The sequence below is a fragment of the Rhinopithecus roxellana genome, chromosome 7 (assembly GCF_007565055.1).
Source record: "Rhinopithecus roxellana isolate Shanxi Qingling chromosome 7, ASM756505v1, whole genome shotgun sequence".
NCBI lineage: Eukaryota > Metazoa > Chordata > Mammalia > Primates > Cercopithecidae > Rhinopithecus > Rhinopithecus roxellana.
The window spans coordinates 76,608,946-76,630,584 of record NC_044555.1 but is presented as its reverse complement, the minus strand read 5'-3'; the positions used below and the strand labels follow the sequence as shown (position 1 = coordinate 76,630,584).

The window sequence follows — 21,639 nt, the reverse complement described above, 5'->3', positions numbered from 1 at the left end:
TCTGGAAATTTCTCCAGACTCCAGCCTCCACTCTGCAATCCTACTCTCTCCCTCTGTTCTGTGTCTTTACTTCCAATTGCATTGCCTAAGTGGATGTATGTATATATGCATGTGTATATTGTTGCATGTATGTGTATATGTAATATGTCTCTGTGTATACGTGTACATGTCTGTCATATTTATGTGCGTGTGTATATACATGTTTGTGTATGAATATGTATATGTGTGCATAGGTCTATGCATATATATGTATGTGTGTGTTTATGTCTGAATATGTGTATGTATGTGCGTGTGTGTTATGTATATATGTGTGTTGGGTATGTATGTATATATGTGTATGTGTACATGTGTTGATCCTGGATTTGCTTCTGACAGATATAAAACAATAGAATGACACTACTTTATTTTTTAATCCATGAACTGCCTATGTTGTTATGAGAGTCCTGAGGAGTGAATAAAACAGTATTTTTCTTTTTAATCGGTGGGCTTTCATGTGAGAAGATAATTCTTGGTCATAGGTTCTTAGGCAAATTTGGCTGCCACTTCCTGACCTCTGCTAAGACAATAAAATGATAGAGAAATATTTTTAACATTTTAAAAGGCCATTAACTCTAAGTAAGAAAGAGCATTTTACTATTGATTTGTAATAATGTTGAACACTGTTTACCAAATAAATTCTAGAAGGATCCCAACCCTAACTGCCTCTGCTGCTAGAGAGCATGGTATTCAGCATTCAGTCAGCTCCTTGTTTCTTTCAATCCCAGACTCAGGTCAGGAAAAAGAAGAGTTGTTAACAGTAGCTTAGTACAGTGCCTGCCACATAATTAACTCTGTATAAATATTAACTTTTACTCTCCTCACAGGCCAAGGGGATAGTTCACATAAGTATATTTCCCAAACTGCTTGCCATGTGTATTCACGCTGTATCTCCTCCCATGGCTGGGATACACTCGGGGGTGGGGAAACTTTGAAAAGAAGACATCATCTCTCATTGGATGCCCCCTCTGTCTATGTCCCTGGCTGTGACCCTAGCCATCCCAAGGAGGTTCAGAACCTGTGTCTACCGTGAGACACCTCATCTACCTCTACCTCCAGGGATTCGCTTCAGTCACCCCCACTGTTTCCTCCCTGATGGAGGGCCCAGCTGTGGTCACTTTGCCGGCTCGACTTAGGAGACTGAACCAGAAGAGCAGAGAACACTACACTCGTCCTTCCTACCCCCCCTTTCACTTCAACATGTTCTGATCCACAATGGGACTATACTACATTCAGTTGTCTGGATCCTGCTTAAGGCAGACAGACGAGGTTCAGGAATCGACTAGGATGGGGACACTCTTCCTCCTTCCCCTAACTGTGGCCTCAGTAACCCCAAGGTCAGGACCACCACATTCACTCCCAGGGCAGCCAATGCTGCAGTTTTGGCTACCATCTTTGGTTTCCCTCCTGATTTGGCTCTTAACAGACCTTTAGCCCACTGTCACATCTACAGATTGAGAGAGGAAAATAAGGTTTGGTTATTAGAGGTTCCCTAACATCCCTGTGCATCAGAATCACCTGGAGGGCTTCTTTAAACAATTTGCTGGCCCCACCCTGAGTTTCCCTTTTAATAGTCAGAGCTGGCTTTCAGGGCTGTGACTCCACACTCAGAAGAAGCCCATGTTTGGTTTACTGAAAGCAGCCATCTTGAAATGCTTAATGCTTTTTAAACATGGTGGCCTCACATGTTCATTTTGCACTGGGCTCCACAAATGATGTAGCCAGTCCTCTCAGTAGGCCTAGAATGGAGCTGTAGAATTGGCATTGCCAAAAAGTTTCCAGGTGAGACAGATGCTGCTGCCCAGGGATGCACACTTCACAACCACTCAATGAGATCTTGCAGACCTAAAGAATAGAGGAAAGGGACAAGGGACAATGGCCCTCTGCCTCCTCCTCTCTCACCTCTACTTCATCAGATCCAATCAGAGATGTTAAAACAAAGGAACAAATGCTGTTGCAACTTTAATTTTGCTATTGTTATTATCTTCTTTGTTTTATTTTGTGTTGTTTTCACCAAACTAAATGCACTCATGGGGCATACTGCCTTTTCACCAGCTCCCCACCCCCAACAACTAATGTAGGTATAATTTCCCCTACCTATACATCTGTCCAAAATTTTTTGAAGCAGCTTGAAAAATATATAAAGTGAAACAATGTCATAGTAAGTAATTAATTAGAGATGCTATAAGTAATTTGAAATGTTGGGAAAAGGAACACGATACAAAGAGCGATGAGATGAAGTTGGGATGCAAAACTCACAAAGGCATCCCCAAGCTTAAAAACACCAACTCAATTGGAGCCTTAATTCTCTGAGCCTCTTAGCAGTCATTGGAGACAGAAATACATTATTTATTACATGATTCATGGCTCCATAGGGTAAAAATAACCTACTCATCAGTAGAAACCCAAATGTCCCTAGTACCAAGACTTAAGGGACATTTCTTCCGTCGAGTATATTTATGCACATAACTCCTGGCTAAATCTTCAACTTATAACACTTCGTTGAATGTATTCTCTTCTATATGGGTTGTAACACGGATGAGCAAGACATGAGAGAATTATTGGGCTCTCTATGAGCTAAAATATGACCGTTCCAAAACTTCCCTCCCAATATGAGTGGGGCAAAACATAAAACAAAACATTGGTCGCAATGATTTTGTTTTGGTTTAGCTAATGAATTGACTCTTTAAGTCATCTCGTACAATAAGGCTTTATGTACTCACTCTTATTGATAGAAAAATATGACTTATATTCTTACTAAGTAGACATAAGACATTTTTATTAATGACTGAAAAAATGGCAGCTAAACAGGGAAAACAAATGAAAGTATCCCAGTAATAAGATTTCTAGCCCTAATCTAACATAGAACACTGATTCTGAGCTGACAGCCATGTTAGCTTCCAGTTCAACACATGCAATTTTTCTCATTTTCATAATAAATTTTAACCAGTGATAGCCCATGACAACAGATAAGTCTCTATTTGTTTTCTTTTGTGTTTTCTCAGCTAGAATGAGGAAGATTTTTTCCCCTTTAAATAGATAGGGTGGTTAAATAGCCACCTTCTCACCACCTTCCAGCAGAAATAGTAAGTTCCTTTTATTGTTCCTTCAAACTCATTGGTGGCCTGAAGGTCTGGAAAATCATCCTCATAGCAGTCCTCTGACTTCTTCCCATAAGATTATGTGATATGAGTGCAAAGAGGAGGCAAGAAAGGGGCTTCTTTATTCCATGTCGGTAGGAAATGTCCTTAGCAAAAGGGTTCAAGCCCGTGGTTGCCTCAGTTACGGCTGTGGCAGTATCACAGAAGCTCGGATGTTTTTCCCCTCGATATTAACCCCTGCTGAAAACCTCAGATGAGGCTAGATCCCTGTGAATGCACTTCCTCCAGTTTGCATGCACAAAACCATTTGGTTAGGAAAGTGTTGTTCAGGCATGTGTTTACCTTCTTTAAGAAATAAAAAGGATTTGTTTTGAAAAATTAAGCCAAAAGAGAGCAAAGACTAGTAAAGAGAAGTGAAGTAAGGGGGAAAAGATGTAGGTTCTGGAACTTTTAATCAATCTGTGATTGTTTCCCTTCAAGATGTTGTCAGGGCCAGTTTTGAGGAGGGTAGAAAATAAAGATGTTTCCAGGTAAGACTTCCCATGCTCTTTTCATGTTGCTCAAATTCTCATTTTTCTGTTCCACATACATTTTCACTGTTATTTCTGTTTCTGTGACAACTCATGAACACAGGACTATGATAATGGTATACTAATTAGTACATCATATCAGTTTGTAAAAGCACTAGTGCCTTGTACAATCATTTTAGATGTATTTGAACAAAATGGAGTCTAGTGACGGTCATATATTGTTTTTGTCACCACTTTATATATGAAACACTTATTCCCACCGGTGGCATCATCATCTTTACCACATGAAGGATGGATTTACTTACACTAAGTATTTTTGGGGGAAGGAAAAGTTGTCCATAAAGCCATAATGAACTTCAAGCAAAGTGTCAATCATAGTTTTATCTGAATTATTTTTAATGCAGGATATTGAGGAAGGTGAAAGCGTTATCTACTAGTGTATCCTTACCTAATAGATAGTGAGCATCAGACTTTCACTTAAAAATGGAAGCAGGAATGAGTCCCTGAGGCACTTAGCGATGCCCATTGGCAAATGCAGGGCTCCTTGTCGGTTTCATTCTCACTTCTCCATCATTGCCTTTTCCTGTTATATCTGTTGGGTTTTACTGCCCTCTGCTGGTCATATCGTTGAAACCCTTTCACCTCATGGATGTAGATATCTTGGAACATTGCTCAAAATGGTCTTTTTGTTTCAGCCCTTGTCCATGCATACTTCTCCCGTCATTTGTATAACAGACATATTGTTTAAATCTGGTCACTACTTGTTAACAAACTCACACACCTGTAATTGTCTCATTGTGCCAGAAGCCCTGACATGCTGCAGTCGGAAGTTTCCTTTTCCGTGGGAGGGAGGCATTCATCTACAGACTCCAACAAGGCCTCCAGCGGAGACATCTCCCCTTATGACAACAACTCCCCAGTGCTGTCTGAGCGCTCCCTGCTGGCTATGCAAGAGGACGCAGCCCCGGGGGGCTCAGAGAAGCTTTACAAAGTGCCAGGGCAGTTTATGCTGGTGGGCCACTTGTCGTCGTCAAAGTCAAGGGAAAGTTCTCCTGGACCAAGGCTTGGGAAAGGTAACTGGAGCCTGGCCAGCCGGCGCTGGCCAAAACAAGTGACCCTCCTCTTGTTGCATGTGGCATGGTGTGGGGCTCTGCGGACCTTCTCTTCGTCTCTCCCTTATTTGATGTTTCTGTAATTCAACCTACATTTACCGAGTACCTGCTGAACGCCTACACTAGGAAGAGGAAGGTGTGGCGAGCCCAGTCGTTGGCTGGGAGGGTCCCTGCAGGCCACGCTCCAATTCTCAGATATCTGGGAAATAAACACATGCCCAGAGGAGCCACTCCTATTCCCAGCTGATCCTTTTTCCCTCCAGCATCCTAGGAACTTTATGTATACTGGATTTGGGTTGCATATTTGCTAGTCTGAGGTGCCACCCAATTACTGCTGTTACTTTTCTAAAGAAAACAAGCTGAACCTACTATGTATGAAGACAACCTTCCAGAACCAAATAGTGTTAGTATCCAATGACAAGAGAGCACTAGACTGGGAGTCACAAACCTGCTCTGCCACTTTCAACCTGCAGGATCTCCAGTGAGTGAGTGAGCTTCCCAGAGTCCCATTTCCTCCTGCTATGAAAACTCAGAATGATAACAGTATTTAATTCATTGAGTTTAATGAACTAATCCATGTAAAGCCCTCAACGCAGCACTTCGAATGTAATACGCACTCGATAATACTTGCTGTGTAATCTTGTGTGCATTTCTTACCTGCTCCTTACGCTAGTTGCATCGTCTGTAAAATGATCTCCTGGGAACCTCCTAGGGATGAAGTGAGATAACGCATGTGAACTGCTGAACACGTGGAGGCACCCAGTAGACGTCTGCTGCTATAAATCGTAATTATAATCCCATCATGGGATTGTAGTGAGGATTAAATGAGATGGTGAAAAAGCCTAATGTAGTGCCGTACTCCATAAATATTGATGGATAAGTTAAGGGGATTTATGAGTGAATGCATGCATGAAGAAATCCAATGATACCAGTAGCAAAGTACAGAAACTCTATTGTTCCTCTAGTTCTGTGTTAATGTGGTTAGCGCCTATAAAGCTGTTGCCACCTATCACCCTTCTATTCATTTCCTATAACATGCAAACTTACTATTTTATGGTTCCGGAGGTGAGAAGTCTAAAATGGGGCCACAGGGCCTCTTTCCCTTCTGGATGTCCTAGGGCACAATCGTTTTCTTGCCTTTTCTAGCTTCTAGAAGCTGCTGCATTCCTTGGATTGAGGCCCCTTCCTCCATCTTTTAAGCCAACACACTAGCAGCATCTTCTCTCCTACCCCTCTCTTATAAGGACCCTTACAATTATATTGGCCCCATCCAGATAATCCAGGAAAATCTCCCCATCTTAAGAACCATAATTTAATCAAATCTGCAAAGTCCTTTTTGAAAATAACATCTTTGTAGATTTGTGGGATTATGGCACAGATATCTTTGGGGGGCCCTTATTCTGTCTGCCACAAGCATGATATACAAAGGGCCTTTTTGTAAATCCCAAGTAGAATGAACATGCTGAAACGTGGATCTGAATTGTATTGTTTTGTATGCAACATGATCTTGAATACAATACTTTGCACAGAAGAGATGTTATTAAAATGTTCATTGATTTTTAATTTTCCTTTTGTGTTATATACCTTTTTATACACTTTTTCCCTAGATGTGTCAGAGGAGCCTTTCAATATCTGGGGAACTTGGCATTCAACATTAAAAAGCGGATCCAAAGACCCAGGAATGACAGGTAAAGTATTAATTTTAAACTTTATTGCATTTACTTTTAAAATTATTTTCTAAAGTTTTCTTTACTATCATTATATTACATGCTTGTCAAACATTATTTGGGAAATGCTGAAAATGGGAGGGGATGAAACAATCCTTAGGCTTTCCGCCCAGATATGCCAATCTTTGACTATATTTATTTTCCATTTCCTTTGCAAAGGTTTTTATAGTTACAATCATTCTGTCTGTGCAACTTTGTATTATTTTCTAACTTCCATTTTCCAGTTATTCTCCATTATCCTTTTTAAGGGCAAGGAATATTCCACAGAGTGCATATTCATATTTTACAAACCAATACTAAGTCATTTGAAGGTTTTTCTTATTGTTGTAATAAGTTACACTGTCAGAAGCCTCTTATGTAATTCATTTTTCAAATTATTAATAGATTCACAAAATTTTGGAAAGCAAGTCAAAGGTTATAAATCCCAAACAGGGAAGTGGGTCAAATATAACAAGGCTTTCCAAGAATCTGGAGGTACAGTCACCACCTATTCTGTATGGGACCCACTACCTTGCATTCTGTAAACTGTGGATGGCAGGAGATTTTACACTGCTGTGTGCAAATCTCATCAGTATTGCAAATTAGTGGCTTTTCATTTTTGCTAACTTGAAAAACAAAACTGCATTTATTGATTTGATTTGCATTCCTTTCTTACCAGTATTTTTCAGTGTTTCTGTTAATTTGCTGAACTCCCCACCCATTGAATTGTTACTTTGATCATTTCCTATTTATGTATGCTAGTGTTTTTTAAATTGATTCTTATGAACTCTTTATATAATAAAGATGTTAACTCTTTTTCCATATTGTTTACCACTTGCATTTTCTTTTTTTACATCATTAATTTTATCACTGTCTCTTTTCTGTGAATTCTTTCATAAAATTAATCTTTAGTTCAGCATTGGATAGTCAGTCATCTGTATGTGTTTCTTTTTAATGTTATTTCATTGTTTCAACCTTAATTTTTTTAATCCATCTGGAATACGTGTTATATATGGTATAAAATGTGTAAATTATTTGTTTGGTTGTTTTATATTTATATTCCCCTTCTCATTGTTTTGTAATATCTCCCATCTTACATTTTAAAAGCATAGTACATTTTTAAATTTAATGCCATCTAGTGCCGATTCCTTTTCTAACTATATCTCACTGTATCCTGTGAAGAGCCTTACTGCATTTTCCTTTTCCAGTGTCAGCTGTCACCTGTTTCAGCTATCATTTGTTTCTTTGTAAATACTCACATCCCCCAACTCCCCTGCCCCCAACATGGCCTTGTTCTTGTCCCTTGTCTGCTTTTTAAGAAGTGGGGGGCAGAGCAGATTCATAGGAAAATAGTAGTCTGGGTACACATGCCCCAAGGACTCCTCCTTTGCCTTACAAAATGCACTGTTATTTCTTTCCTTTCAGTTTCCTAAAGAAAGTTGTATCTTTTGGGGAAAGCTACCTGCTGTAACAACACTGAAATGGGGCAGTGGCTTAACCTATTACAACTGGATTTCTCCCTCACTGTCCCAGTACAGTGTGGATTGTGAGGGGTGAGGAGGGGTGGGAATGTGTGAGGGGAGGGAGTGCTGTCTTCCACATAGTTACTAAGGGGCCCAGCCTAGGCTCTACATATCCAGTGACTCCACCATCCTCAGAGCCCCAGGAGTCTTCCAAGAGTTTCAGAACCTAGGGAGTCTTCATGCTGGGCTGGTAGTTAAGGGAAGGGGGAAAGCAAAGATCAGTTGGAAGGCATTTGTTTAGGGTTTTTCTTTTTAATTTTTAATTTTTAATTTAATTTTATTTTATTTTTAGTTCAGGCCTAGAAATGGCTCACATCACATCTGTCCACACTTGTTGCCCAGACCTCATTTCTGTGGCCCTCCTAACTGCCAGAAAGGCTGGAAAATGCTATGTAGGAAGTAAAGGGGAACGACTGGGTGATCACCAAGTCAGCCTTTCCTGCATTGATGGTAGGAGAATATGCATAGTGGCTGGCCTCCCTTCTGGCATGGAATGGGGTACTTGAGATTCAAGTAACTTCATTGATGCAATAGAAACATGAAAACATTATAATTTGTATCTCTCCTGGATTACAGATTGCATTGAACAAGAAGGGAATGCTTCTTTCCCCTTCTGGATTCTGAAGTTTTCCCAGCCATGTAGAGGGGCCCTTTCCTGAAACACAAATTGGTGGCAAGCCAATTATTAATCTAGTCTGACGTCTCAGCTAACCTGTTAGAGTCTAGGCATATGAATTGAGCCGATAATCAATTCATATTTTTTTGTTTTCCTGGGAGGGTTCTTTTCTTCAGGTAGCAGCAGCTAAGAGCATACTGTGCCGTTTCAGTTTTAGAAGTCCGGGGGGACGTCTTAGAAATGGGAAGGAAATAACAGGATTTGAATCCCCAACAAGGATTCTACAAACTGACTGCCTTTATTGGGCTTTCTCTCTGACTTCCAGGTTCCTCTGGAGACATTTTTGAAAGAAGCTCCCTAAGAGCGGGGCCTTGCTCCCTTTCTCAAGGGAACCTGTCCCCGAATTGGCCTCGGTGGCAGGGGAGCCCCGCAGAGCTGGACAGCGACACGCAGGTGGCTCGGAGGACTCAGCCCGCAGCCCCCGCGACAGAGGGCAGGGGCAGGGCCCACCCTGCGGTGTCGCGCGCCTGCAGCACTCCCCATGTCCAGGTGGCAGGGAAAGCCGAGCGGCCCATGGCCGGATCGGAGCAGTACTTGACCCTGAGCGGCGCCCACGACCTCAGCGAGAGTGAGCTGGATGTGGCCGGGCTGCAGAGCCGGGCCTCACCTCAGTGCCAAAGACCCCGTGGGAGCGGGAGGGATGACAAGCGGCCCCCACCTCCATACCCGGGCCCGGGGAAACCCGCGGCGGCGGGGACGGTGGCGGCCCGGATCCAGGGGCCCCCGGAAGGCGTGGGGACAGCCACGGACCAGGGAGGCCAAGCAGCCGAGCGAGAGCAGCAGGTCACGCAGAAAAAACTGAGCAGCGCCAACTCCCTGCCAGCAGGTGAGCAGGACAGTCCGCGCCTGGGGGACGCTGGCTGGCTCGACTGGCAGAGAGAGCGCTGGCAGATCTGGGAGCTCCTGTCCGCCGACAACCCCGATGCCCTGCCGGAGACGCTGGTCTGAGCCTGTGCCCAGCCAAGACCCCATGCCCCACGCCCCCCGCCCTCCAGCCCAGGGTGGACCGTGGGTGGTGGCCACTGGCACATTTAGTGTTCTTCTTTCACGCTTCTCAAAAGCGACACAAGAGAAATCCAGTTCACCTACAGAGGTAGAGCACTCACGCCCCCGCCATTGAGAATAAGGTTCCATTGCGTAGCCAGCCTTAGGAAAACAAACAGAACCCAAACCAGATGGCAATGTCCAATCTAAAAACGTCCCTTTTGGCTCTATAATATAAGATACAACTCTTGCTTTGGTATAGCCTAACAGTATTTATGTGTCTTCAGTTTTGACTATTGTATATTCTGTAACAGATTATGTATAATCATATATGATATATTCACAAAGAGAAAACAAAAGGAACAATTAAAAAAAAACACTTCACTTACATTAAGCAATGAGATATACTAAACAATGAGATTCTATAGAATGTTCTAGAATATGCACAAGCAGGTTTCTGTGCTTTTGCCATAGCTTTATAACTGGGGATAACCCTTACGTCAATACCTAATGAAAATACTAACAAGATGAAACAATATGAGAAGCCATATTTTTATATAGGAGTCAGATACAAAAAGAAAACTCACTGAATGGTTTTTGATATTGAATACGTTTTCAGGAAAATGCTAAATCTGATAGATTATGAAATATATTTTTAGAACTTGTTTAGAAAGGATTCAGTTAACCAAACAAGAAAAAGGCAGTGCCTCACAAAGAAATTAAGAAGTTGTCCGTCCCACATTACATCAAATTCAGTTTTATATAGGCCATATATAATATATATTTATAATGTATAATTTTTATGTATTTTTAAAAACTACAAACTGGAATCCCACTATAAAGTGTTTAAGAATCTACATAGAATATTCAAACTATAGAACATGTTTTTCCCTTTGCCCCATAATCAGTATTTGCCAAATTACATGCAATTCTTTAAAACCTAAATCACATTTGGTAGAAAGCCTACAGCTTTGTACTTACATTGTGCCAAAGGCTGAGGAAATGTTTTCTTTCGTAATTTTATATGTATTGTAAAATGTTCTACCGTACTTTAGTAGTTTGAAGTTTTTCAAGTGCATAACTATTTTTGACCAGCAGATGGCGATACGCTTCAGTATTTTATGCAATTTTTTTTCACTTCTGAAGGGACAGTGTATCATAAAAAAAGATTTTTTTTTTTTTTTAAATAAAACATGCTACTCTTAATTTTCATGTTGGTGATGAAATTTCCAGTGCTGTTTCTTAAGGTTCTATCTTGTGCCATGATGAATAAAAAGTTAAGCAAAGACTTTGTTTCCTGGCTTTAAATCTCTTGAATGAATTTGCATCACATTTCAGACATATATTTCACTATCCACAGATCCAAGTGTAATAAATCATGGCAATTCTGTGCATATACATATATAGCAAAAAAGCTGGTTTAAAAATATCAGATGGATTTGGGACATCAACTCTGTGACACCAAAGCATTTAGAAATGTATAATAATTTGTTGCAAGTAAAGGCTAATTTCCTCAACTGTTGAAGAGGTGGTTTTCTACAGGACTGAAATTCAGGTTTCCGGAGTTTCCTGAACTGTGTTGGGCAGCTGTTGCCCAACGTAATTCCTGTTAAGTTACACCTGCTCTATGGGCCTTAGATGCCTAATTTGCTTCAGGGCCGAAATAATAAAAGCTAGAAGTGGCATGTGATATTTCTTATTTGGGGAATGGTTTGAGATAGCTTCAGGCTCTGCCATCAGGTCCAGCACTTCCACTACTGGCTGGGACTCAGGGAGGATTTGCCTGCAGACCTCTGGTTCTTCCTGACTGCCCACACTCAGCCAAAAGTTGTCAACAAGATCCAGAGGAAATGCTGCTTGGTTGTGGATCACAGGTGGCTTTTCTGTGCCACCTACTCTCATCCTACTCCTGCTGATGCTACTTCCCTGGCTTTGAATTTGACCCTGATCTGATCGGCTCTTTCCCTCCTTCCTAGATTGGATGGCCTGATAAATGGGACTCTCTTTCTACCACGTTCTTGCTAGAGTAGTCCTATTTTTTTTAAAACATCCAGATCAAATGGCCCTGAAGTTGATGCCTATGTCAGAAAAGGTCATGAAAAGTGTGTCCATCTGTTAATAGATCTAAAATAAGCAGTCCAGAAAACAGGACTCACAATATCTTTTACATGTATCTCAATAGTCACTCTCCCTCTCTTTGTACGTTTAAGCCTAGGGGCCGTATCTTTAGCTTAGTGAGTTACAGCTTCTTTTTTTTTTTTTCTTTCCTGAGATGGAGTCTTGCTCTGTCACGTAGTGCTATGATCTGTGCTCAATGCAACTTCTGCCTCCTGGGCTCCAGCGATTCTCCTGCCTCAGCCTCCTGAGTAGCTGGGATTACAGGCACACAACACCACGCCCGGCTAATTTTTGTATTTTTAGTAGAGATAGGGTTTCCTCATGTTGGCCAGGCTGGTCTCAAACTCCTGACCTGAGGTGATCCACCTGCCTCGGCCTCCCAAAGTGTTGGGATTACAGGCATGAGTCACCATGCCCGGCCTTGTTTCTTAAATGCCTTTATCATATTGAAAATAAGCAGTTTTTAAAAAAATACATAAAACCCAAAGACCTGAGGGAAATTACCCTTTCTAATACTGTATAAATGATATAATACCTAACAAGAAAAAAATAAAAAACTCTTTCAAGCTGGCCAAAACCCCTTTAAAAGGCTGTTCAAGTCACTCATTCCCCATGAACAGAGAGCTTCAACAAGCATGAAAAAAGCTTCAGTGTGTCACATATGTTTCTCCATCTATGAATACTCTGACATTGACATTGAAACAATATGAACCATTGTTTTTGTGTCTCTGGCAAAGGGGCCAGAATGGGGATGGCAGAAATAGCCAAATATGAATTTGTCTTGATCCATCTAAGTAGCTATTACCATATGTTTGTTGTGGGTTTTTATAGAAAAAAAAAACCTTCTTATACCAATGGAGTTTGTGCAAATTGAGGAAATTTCTAAATAAACCCAGCTTGCTTCTTTTCTTATGCACATTTTAATACACATCTGCTTGGCAGAGAAACAGCATTGGGATTAAATATAAAGGGACGTCAGAACAAAGTCCAGGCCTGTGGGGTATGTCAGTCTGATAAGCAAACTGCGGGAGGTAGATTATACTGAACTGAGAAGAAAGGAAATGACTGAAGAAGAGTTACACAGAGGTTAAAACAGGACATCTCAACTGAGCAGAATTTTAAAACAGGACTAAATCAGTAGCAAATGTTCTTCAAGAGAAAAATAAAATGCAAACCAAGGGAAAATTCCGACAAAAGTTGGAATTCTTCTTTGGCACAGTCAAGGTGACAGATGGTGTCATGGAGATGGCAAACGGCACACCGTGGTTTCTGGGATGCTCACCCCTGAACTGGTGTGACCCCCAACTCACCAAGGCACATCCAGTGTCAGCTCCAACTGGAGGCCCCCAAGAGGTCGCAAAAGGACCAGAAGCATCTCAAAGTTCAATTCAACCAATATCTTTTCAGCTTAGGGTGACCAACTCATCCCAGTTTCCCCAGGAATGGTCCTAGTTTAGGAAAAAAGAAAGAATTCCCATGTCTGGGACACAGGCCATTCTATGACTTGGCAGGGTAGGGAAAGGTGGCATGGGGGATCCAGGACACTTGACCTTGGCATCTCTCAAGTAGGGTAGCCAAATAAGATACAGGACACCCAATTCAATTTGAATGTCAGATAAACAACTGATCATGTAGTAGTATCAGTATTCCCATGCAATACCTGAGACATAATTATGCTCAAAAAATTCTTTATCACACATATTGCATGGGACATACATTAAAAAGGGATTCGTCGTTTATCTGACAATCAAGTTGAACCTAGCACCTATTTGCTAAATCTGGCAACCCTAATCTCTGACCTTAATACCCTACCCATTCCCCAATGACCTGCTTGACATTCTCACTGAATGTCCCTGGAGGCCTCAATCATCCTGAAGGACCAGTGAGCCACGTTCTCACCAGCCACCACTCCCATATTTATGCAGAGCACTGCTTCCTGCTCCTCACTGGCAGCCTGGCCTGGGATCCCCCTCTTGTTGTCCTACTGTGCACGTGTTTACTGTTTGTCCACCCCACTCAGACTGGGCCCTTCCATCTCTGGCCTCCCACCCCTCCTCCATACTGCCACAGTTTATAGTTCTGAAGCGCACATTGTGTCAGAGGCCCATCACCGCTGAAAAACTATTGATGTCCTCCTGCTCCCGGATATACAGAACAAAGTCCATACCCCACCATAACATCAACATACTCCGCGATCTGGTCTCATCTACCTCCGCCTCGTATCTCTCCCCAGCATGACACCCCATACTCTGGCCATGTACAGAAAACCTCATTCCCATGTGCACAGCACACTTTTGCATTTTTGTTCCAAGGGTATCGAATGCTCCTCCCTGCTTTTCCTGTTCAATTGGAAGTTATTTTCCTTGCAAAATCAGCTCAAACCTTCCCTTCCCACAAACATGATTCAACACAGTTTTTTCTGGCCCTTTGCCACGTGGCAGTGTGAGCAAGCATTGCTGTGCATTACAGTTGCTGTCTTATTCTTTAATCTGGAGGTTGTTTCCTCTCTGTCCCTGAGGGTGGGGACCATGTATTTCTTTTCTGTGCCCTCAGGACTGGGGTACCTGACAAACAGTTGGCATTTGATAAAGTTTTGCTGAATGTATGCATGTAAATATGACCAAGCAGCTTATCGTGTAGTAGAGGAAAAATACATGTCTGTCAACTTGTATTCATCCAATATTGGTAGATTCATCCAGTAATCCACCTGGCAAATGCAGAGATAGTGATATATTTTCCAAATAAAAATAGGTTTCTGAAGAAAGGAGGAGACAGTCTCAGGAGAAGCTGATAGCAAGCACAGAGACATGGTCTCTCAACCAGCACTCCCCTGCAGAGATGTACCACCTCAGCTCTGTGCTGTATGGGACAGAGGAAGTGGGTGGCTTTCCATTCTTAAGATGAAAATTTGAATGGTAAATGATGTAAGTAAATGTATAGTTCTATGCTCCCTAGTAAGCATGCAATAGATGGAAATAGTGATCAAAAAGACAAGGATGTTTCAAGATATGGGCCTCAGCATCCAAGACAACAAAGTTTGATTCCTGGCTTTCCCATTTATCAGCTGGGTGACCTCAGGAAAGTTGCTTTAATCTGCCGACTCTCCATTTTCTCAGAATAGTTGGAGCAGAAAAACACCAAACTCCCAGGATTCTTCTGAGGGTTATATGAAACAATACCTAGAACAGCGCTAGCCACATAACAAATATGCAACAAATGGCAGTGTAATTCATGTCCTATGTGAGGCCATTTTAGAAACAAAAATTGGGAAGCTTGCTGTGAAATGCAGTAGTAATAACTAACATTTATTAACAACTTCTGCTCTAGTCTCAGTATTTTATGCACTTTCACTCATTTAACCCCCTCATCTTCCAGAGGGCACAATTGGCTCAGAGTGACATTAAATGAGTTGCCCAAAGCCATACATCTAGAAGGTGCAGAACCAGGATTTGGTCACAGGCCATCCAACTGTGCCACCTCCTGTTTGTATAATGCAGAGTCTATGAACAAAGCTCTGTTGTTACTTATTGGAGCCTCTGGGTATCACTCATAAAGAAGAGGGCTCAGCTCGACCATCCCCTGGGGAGGGCTCCTGCCTCTGGGATGATCCACAGCTTCAGGGGAGCACTGAAGGGCTCTGGGTTCCCTGCCCATTTCCTACTGAAGTAAGGGAAATTAAAGCTAAAATTTAAAAAGGTCTAAAGAGGGTTTTATTTTTGAAAAGTTTTGGATAGCAAAACCACAGGGAAAAATGGGTGTGATTTAGTCATTGAACTCTCCTGGTTGAATTATACTTAAGAATATTCAATTTACATGTTTATTAATTTGACGTCTTGCACTTACTTTTAGTTTAGCATTATCTTTACATTTTCCTTTGGTTCATACAGCTATAATAGCCATGCAATGACTTTATTAGGTCAATTGGTGGGTTGATGGATTCATCCAATAACTTATCTAGTCAATATTTACCAGTGGCCTACTGGCTTCCAAGCCCATTAGAAAGACAGATAAGACAAGTCCAAATCTGCCTTCAAAGATATCTCAGCTAACAAAATGGTCACTCTTGTAAACTGTACTACGAGAAGGTCAGCAGATGCTGTCAAGTCCCACACATCCATAAATGTGCCAGTGGCTGGTGTCTGGTAGTCAAACCATAAATTGTTGCATAAATTTATCAATAGATAAATCAATCCATCCATCCATCCATCCAACCAACCAACCATCCATCCATCCATCAATCTGTCTGTCCCAGGGTGAAAAGTCAGAGAAATGACCATAGCACAAAATGCTGCTTGGATTTTGAAGTTAAACCCCAAACAAGAAAGTCAGTCTCTGGAAGTGGAGCACACACCTTAGAAAGAACTTGGCAGAAATCAGGGATGGTATGGTCACAATTAGGGCTGACTTCCTTTGTAGTCGCAGAGGACCCCATGCTTGGAAGAGCCCAGCACTTATTTGAATGCTCTGTCAATGACTTCTTGGAATTTTCATACTTTTGAACAAGCGGCCCCACGTTTTCATTTTTCACTTGAACTTGCAAATGACATAGGCAGATCTGGTCACATTCTTTGCTAGATAAAGAGAAGGACCCAGTTTAAGAACAGGAAGCTCCTCATAGTACAGGTGAACCACCTGAGGTCCAAGGAGGTTAAAGGGCCTTTTGCCTGAGGCCATTTTACGAAGTTCCTAACTCCTCCACAGAGCTCTTTTCCATCTGAACATAATTCCAAAATGCAAAATAAGGTAAAACTGTACCTTGCTCCATCCCAGGGAGTATGAGCAATGTTTATGATATGCAAAACCCATTCCACTTATTTCCTTCCATACTTTTCTTCTTCCTGTGTTTCTATTTCTGCCATCATTTTTTTTGTATTTTTATTTCTGAGTCACTGTTTCTCTGGCATTATCTTTTAGTGTGTGCTTCTCTTACTGCTAGAGTCTGAATGTTGGTGTCCCCTCAAAATCCATATATTGAAACCTAACCCCCAGGGTGATGGTATTAGGACGTGGGAACTCTGGGAGGTGATGAGGTCATGAGAGTAGAGCCCTCGTGAATGGGATTAATGCTCTTTAAAAGAGGCTCCAGCTCCTTCGCCCCTTCTGCCATGTGAGGACTCAGTGAAAAGGTGCCGTCTATGAACTAGGAAGCCCTCACCAGGCACCAAATCTGTCAGTGCTTTGACCTTGGACTTTCAGCCTCCAGAAATGTGAGAAACACATTTCTGTTGCTTATGAGCCATCCAGTTTATGGTGTTTTGTTATACCAGCCCTAACAGACTAAGCCATTCGCTTAGTTCCAAGATCAAATGTAATGCTGGGCAATGAATGAAAAGGAGAACAGAACCCTCAAATGTCCAGTAGGGGAAGGCCAAAGCTGTTTCTTGTTTCTGCACAGAGGAGATGACTTCATTTCCTTATAAGGTAAATGAATTAGAGAAGGGATTAGAAACAGGCTTTTTCCTGCAGGAAAGAAACATAGAGGGTCAGTGTTCAGTGCCTTCTTCTAGTCAAATCACTTTACTTGGTCAGACACCAAGGGTCTGGGCCCAGGATCTGCTTGGGAAAGTCAATCATGAAAGGAACACTGGGACAGATGAGCCACCTGGCTCTTTTTCATTCCTGATGCTTTGCAGGGGATCAGACGATTATCTTGCCCTGCCCCTCTTCTCTTACCAAGAGACTTCCATCAGAGGTATGCATGAGCTGGTTACGCACTCTGTGGAAGGGCCAGGAGCACACTGAGCTTTGCAAAAGGGTGAAGCCTTCTGGGTTCACCCTTTTGCCAATACAGGGGCCAAACCACACTGGTTTGCAATGTCATGGCCCAGCAAAGTGTGCGAGTGAGCACAAGTGGAGCAATTCAGCAGTGACAGGCACCAGATAAATGAGCTGGCCTGACCCTGGATGAATTTCTTCACAGTCATTCTGAAAATGTGAGTGTTAAGGGTTGAATTGTGTTCCCCCCAAAGATGTGGAAGTCCTAGCCCCCAGTACTTGTGAATGTGATCTTGTTTGGAAATTGAGTCTTTGCAGATGATCAAGTTAAGATGAGGTCATTACGGTGGGCCCTAATCCAATATGGCTGGTGTCCTAAAAATCAAGGGGATGTTGGGGCACAGAAACACACACACACACACACACACACACACACACACACACACACACACACACACGGAAATCATATAAAGATTGGAGTTATGCTACCCCATTCGAAAGAACTCCCAGAAGCTGGGAAACAGGCCTGGAACAGATCCTTCCCTAGAGCCTTCAGAGGGAGCATGGCCCTGCTGACACCTTGATCTTGGACTTCTGTCCTCAAGAACTGTGAGAGAATAAATTTCTGTTGCTTATGCCACTACATATATGGCACTTTGTTATGGCAGCCACAGCAAACTAATGTGTTGAGCAAAGGTCAAGTAGCAGGAATCACCCAGAGCACCTCTCCTGCTCCAGTGAGTGCTACCAAGAAAGCGTTTTCCTTTTGAGACCACAATTCTCATAGAAGCAGCACACACTATAAGTGGGACCTTCTGTTACCCAGTCTGGGAGGCTGTTGTCTTTACCCCATTATCTTCCTGCCCCCACTACCATCACCTACAGAAGTCATGTGAAGAAATGAACTTTCACAGGAAAGCTTTTCATTATTAAAGCAAAACAAAGATGTAATCAGGCAACATTCAGAAGTGAGGGGAGCAGAAGCTTTAAAGAAGAAATAGAAAATAAGCAAAATTGGGGAAGTGGTATTTACACTTAAGATTTGCTTTCGCATCTTCTGCACGGGAACTTTGACCCATGGCTATGTGACTATGAGGCAACTGGAAATGCATCACAAAGATGAGGGTGGGTGGAAGCTCAAAGGATTCAAAAGATGCCAGAGGAAAGTGAAGCTCAAATCGGTCCCCCTGGCCCAGCAGCATCAGCATCTCCTGGGAGCTCGTTAGAAGCGAGAATTCTCAGCCTGCCCCAGGCCTACAGGATCAGGAATTCTGGGTGGGGGCCCAGCCATCTGCGTTTTAACAAGCCCTCTAGGGGATTCTGATACACAGTACCACAAAAGCTTGAAAAGCATCTTGCTGGGGAAAGGACAAAAGGGAGAGGGGTACAAGGAGAAAGGCAGCAAGATCCAAAATGTTGTTCTAAGGCAATGCTTAGCCTGAACAATGTCAAATCATACTTTAAAAAAAAAATCCAGCTGAAACTAGAAATCATAAAATGATCACGTTACATTTTACCTGAAAGCATAAAGGTACATCATTTGCTAATCTTTCAACATAGAGCCAAGGCCTTTTGTATCTCTGGGTGCGGTGGGTCAGCAGTGCCACTTCATCCTTCTTACTGATGCACGGTGGATGAACCACATCCACAGTGCATCAGCTCTTCCAGTTCCAGGGATTTTGTTTGTTTGCTTGCTTTTTTTAACAGCAAATTTAAGAAACGACTGCAAAGCAGTGAGCGAAGAATTATTCTGATTTTTATGACATTTTCCAAACCCCTTCCAGTTTCAAAGCAACATTTTTTGGGATTCTCCTTTAAACCCTTCCTCATCATTCATTAGTCTTTATATACCTGGCTTATGCATTTACATTGCATTGTCTGTTGTTTTGGTTAATTAAAATAATTACGTTACTGGCTCATGCTAAGCTGACTGCTCAACTAAGAAGAGCAGAGTGGGGACCTGCTAGCTGTAGGGATCAACCAGCACGTTTTTCTTCCTTTTTCATTTTTAAAAACAGCTATAATTACAAACCACACAATTCACTCATTTAAAGTACACAGTTCAATGGTTTCTAGTATAGTCACAGAGTTGTGCAGCCATCAATTTTAGAGCATTTTTTATCACCCCCAAAAGAAACTCCCACGTCCATTAGCAGTCACTCCCCATTCCTCCTCCATCAGCCCTGACAACCACAAAACTGCTTTCTGCCTCTATAAATTTGCCTATTCTGAGGGTTTCAGATAAATTGAATCATATGAAAGGTGGCCTTTTGTTTCTGGTCTCTTTGAGCACAATGCTTTTAGGGTTCATCCATATTGTAGCATTTATCAGTACTTCATTTATTTTTATGGGTGAATAATATTCCAATATTCCATTGCATGGATATACCAAAATGTGTTTATCCATTTACTAACTGGTGAATGTTTGAATTGTCTCCAAGCCAGCACATTTTATAGAAGGAAAGGAAAGCAATGGTTAACTTGGAATTCGCTTAAGTGTAGGTCTTTTAAGAGTGTGTCTACTGATGTCGTTTATGTAAAAACTAGTTTGAAATACGGTTTCATACCACATTGTTTTCCCTTAACTTAAAGATTCTCAACCTGAAACATGACACAATTCAGTCCATCCTAATACGAGGCCACATGAAACACACAAACATTTTGGTATGGAAGGAGTCTTTAAGATAATTTCAGGAAATTGAGACTTACAGACTTAAGGTGGCTTGTCCCAAATCTCCCAGCTTAACGCAGGGAATCAGTGCAGAAACAAAGCTCTCAAATCTTGTTTTATGCCGTTACGTTAGCCACCACCTCCAGATTTAAAACCCTGGCCTAAGGAAAGGGCTCAGGCTGGACTTGGTAGCCTAAGCCTATAATCTCAGCACTTTGGGAAGCTGAGGCAGGCAGATCACTTGAGTTCAGGAGTTCAAGACCAGCCTTGGAAACATGGTGAAACGCTGTCTTTACAAAAAATACAAAAATTAGCTGGGTGTGGTGGCATGTGCCTGTGGTCCCAGCTACTAAGAAGGCTGAGATGGGAGAATTACTTGAACCTGGGAGGTGGAGGCTACAGTGAGTCAAGATTGCACCATTGCACCCCAGACTGGGCACTACAGTGAGGCCCTGTCTCAGAAAAAAAATTTTTTTAAAGGTTCAAATGAAGGAAAAAGACCTTAATGAAATGATGACTAAGAATGAGATTTTAAATCAGCAGTGAAGGAATCCTCTTGTGGTCAATTACATGTCCTCCTGATGATTTGTCTGAGCTAATCTAACCATGAAGCACCCACGGGAACATAACTAAAATGGGAGGGGTGGTAGGACACAAGCCCAGTGCTGAATTGACCCAATTAGACTGAAGAGAAACCTTATTTCCTATGGTTGTGGTAGATGGCTGGGTCCCACTCCACCTCATATCTACTGACCATAAACAAGGATCTCAAAGCAACTAGGAAGCATTGACGCTGATGAAAGGAATCAGCCCTACATGGATGAAGTTAAAATTGAACATGGAAGGAAAGGGAGTCCAGAGAAGCAGGATCAACCAAGTGTACACCCAACCTCTGCACTTCTGGCTGTGAGTTCAAGCAGGGATTCAGTTACTGGAAGCCAAAAGCATCCTGATAATATTCTATAGCAAACCATTGAAAGGGCATGGGAATTAGTCGCATTGTTATCACAAATGTAGAAGGAATAGCAAAGTGTTTAAATGATGATTCTGCACAGAGCTCCAAAATAGTAACTTCCAAAATAGTAATTTTTCATTGTTCTTTAGGACTTAACTCGACTATGATCGTGAAGCCTTGTCTCACAATTCCTGTTACACCACTCAAGATGTATTATTTCTGTGCCCCTATCACATATGACCTTGGGTATGTAAAAGCATCAACTAAAAGCTAATTACAAATACAAGATAGCACGCACATGTACATGCCTCATTTCCCTAAACCAGTCTTAGGAACTATAATGTTTGCTCCAGCATCTGGTATGATTCCACAAAAACAATAGAATACCTGCCATGTGATATATAAACCTCAGGTTGAATCATTTGCAGAAAGTGTTGTCAGCTTTTTCTTCCAAACTAGAGAGCGCACAAGCATGAAATAGACACTTTACCACTTACACCAATGGCATGAAA

The 21,639-nt window shown here is 41.9% G+C and overlaps 1 protein-coding gene across 1 annotated transcript in view; it reads left to right on the top strand.

Annotated features, from left to right (window-relative positions):
- The window catches only part of ARHGAP6 (Rho GTPase activating protein 6), a 304,050-nt gene extending 293,096 nt beyond the window's left edge, over positions 1-10,954 (top strand). The window contains exons 11-13 of the mRNA XM_030933948.1: positions 4,472-4,740; positions 6,387-6,467; positions 8,950-10,954. Coding sequence (XP_030789808.1) covers positions 4,472-4,740; positions 6,387-6,467; positions 8,950-9,632 — 1,033 coding nt within the window. The 3' untranslated portion in view covers positions 9,633-10,954. The remainder of the gene's footprint in view (positions 1-4,471; positions 4,741-6,386; positions 6,468-8,949) is intronic.
- The last annotated feature ends 10,685 nt before the right edge of the window (positions 10,955-21,639 follow it).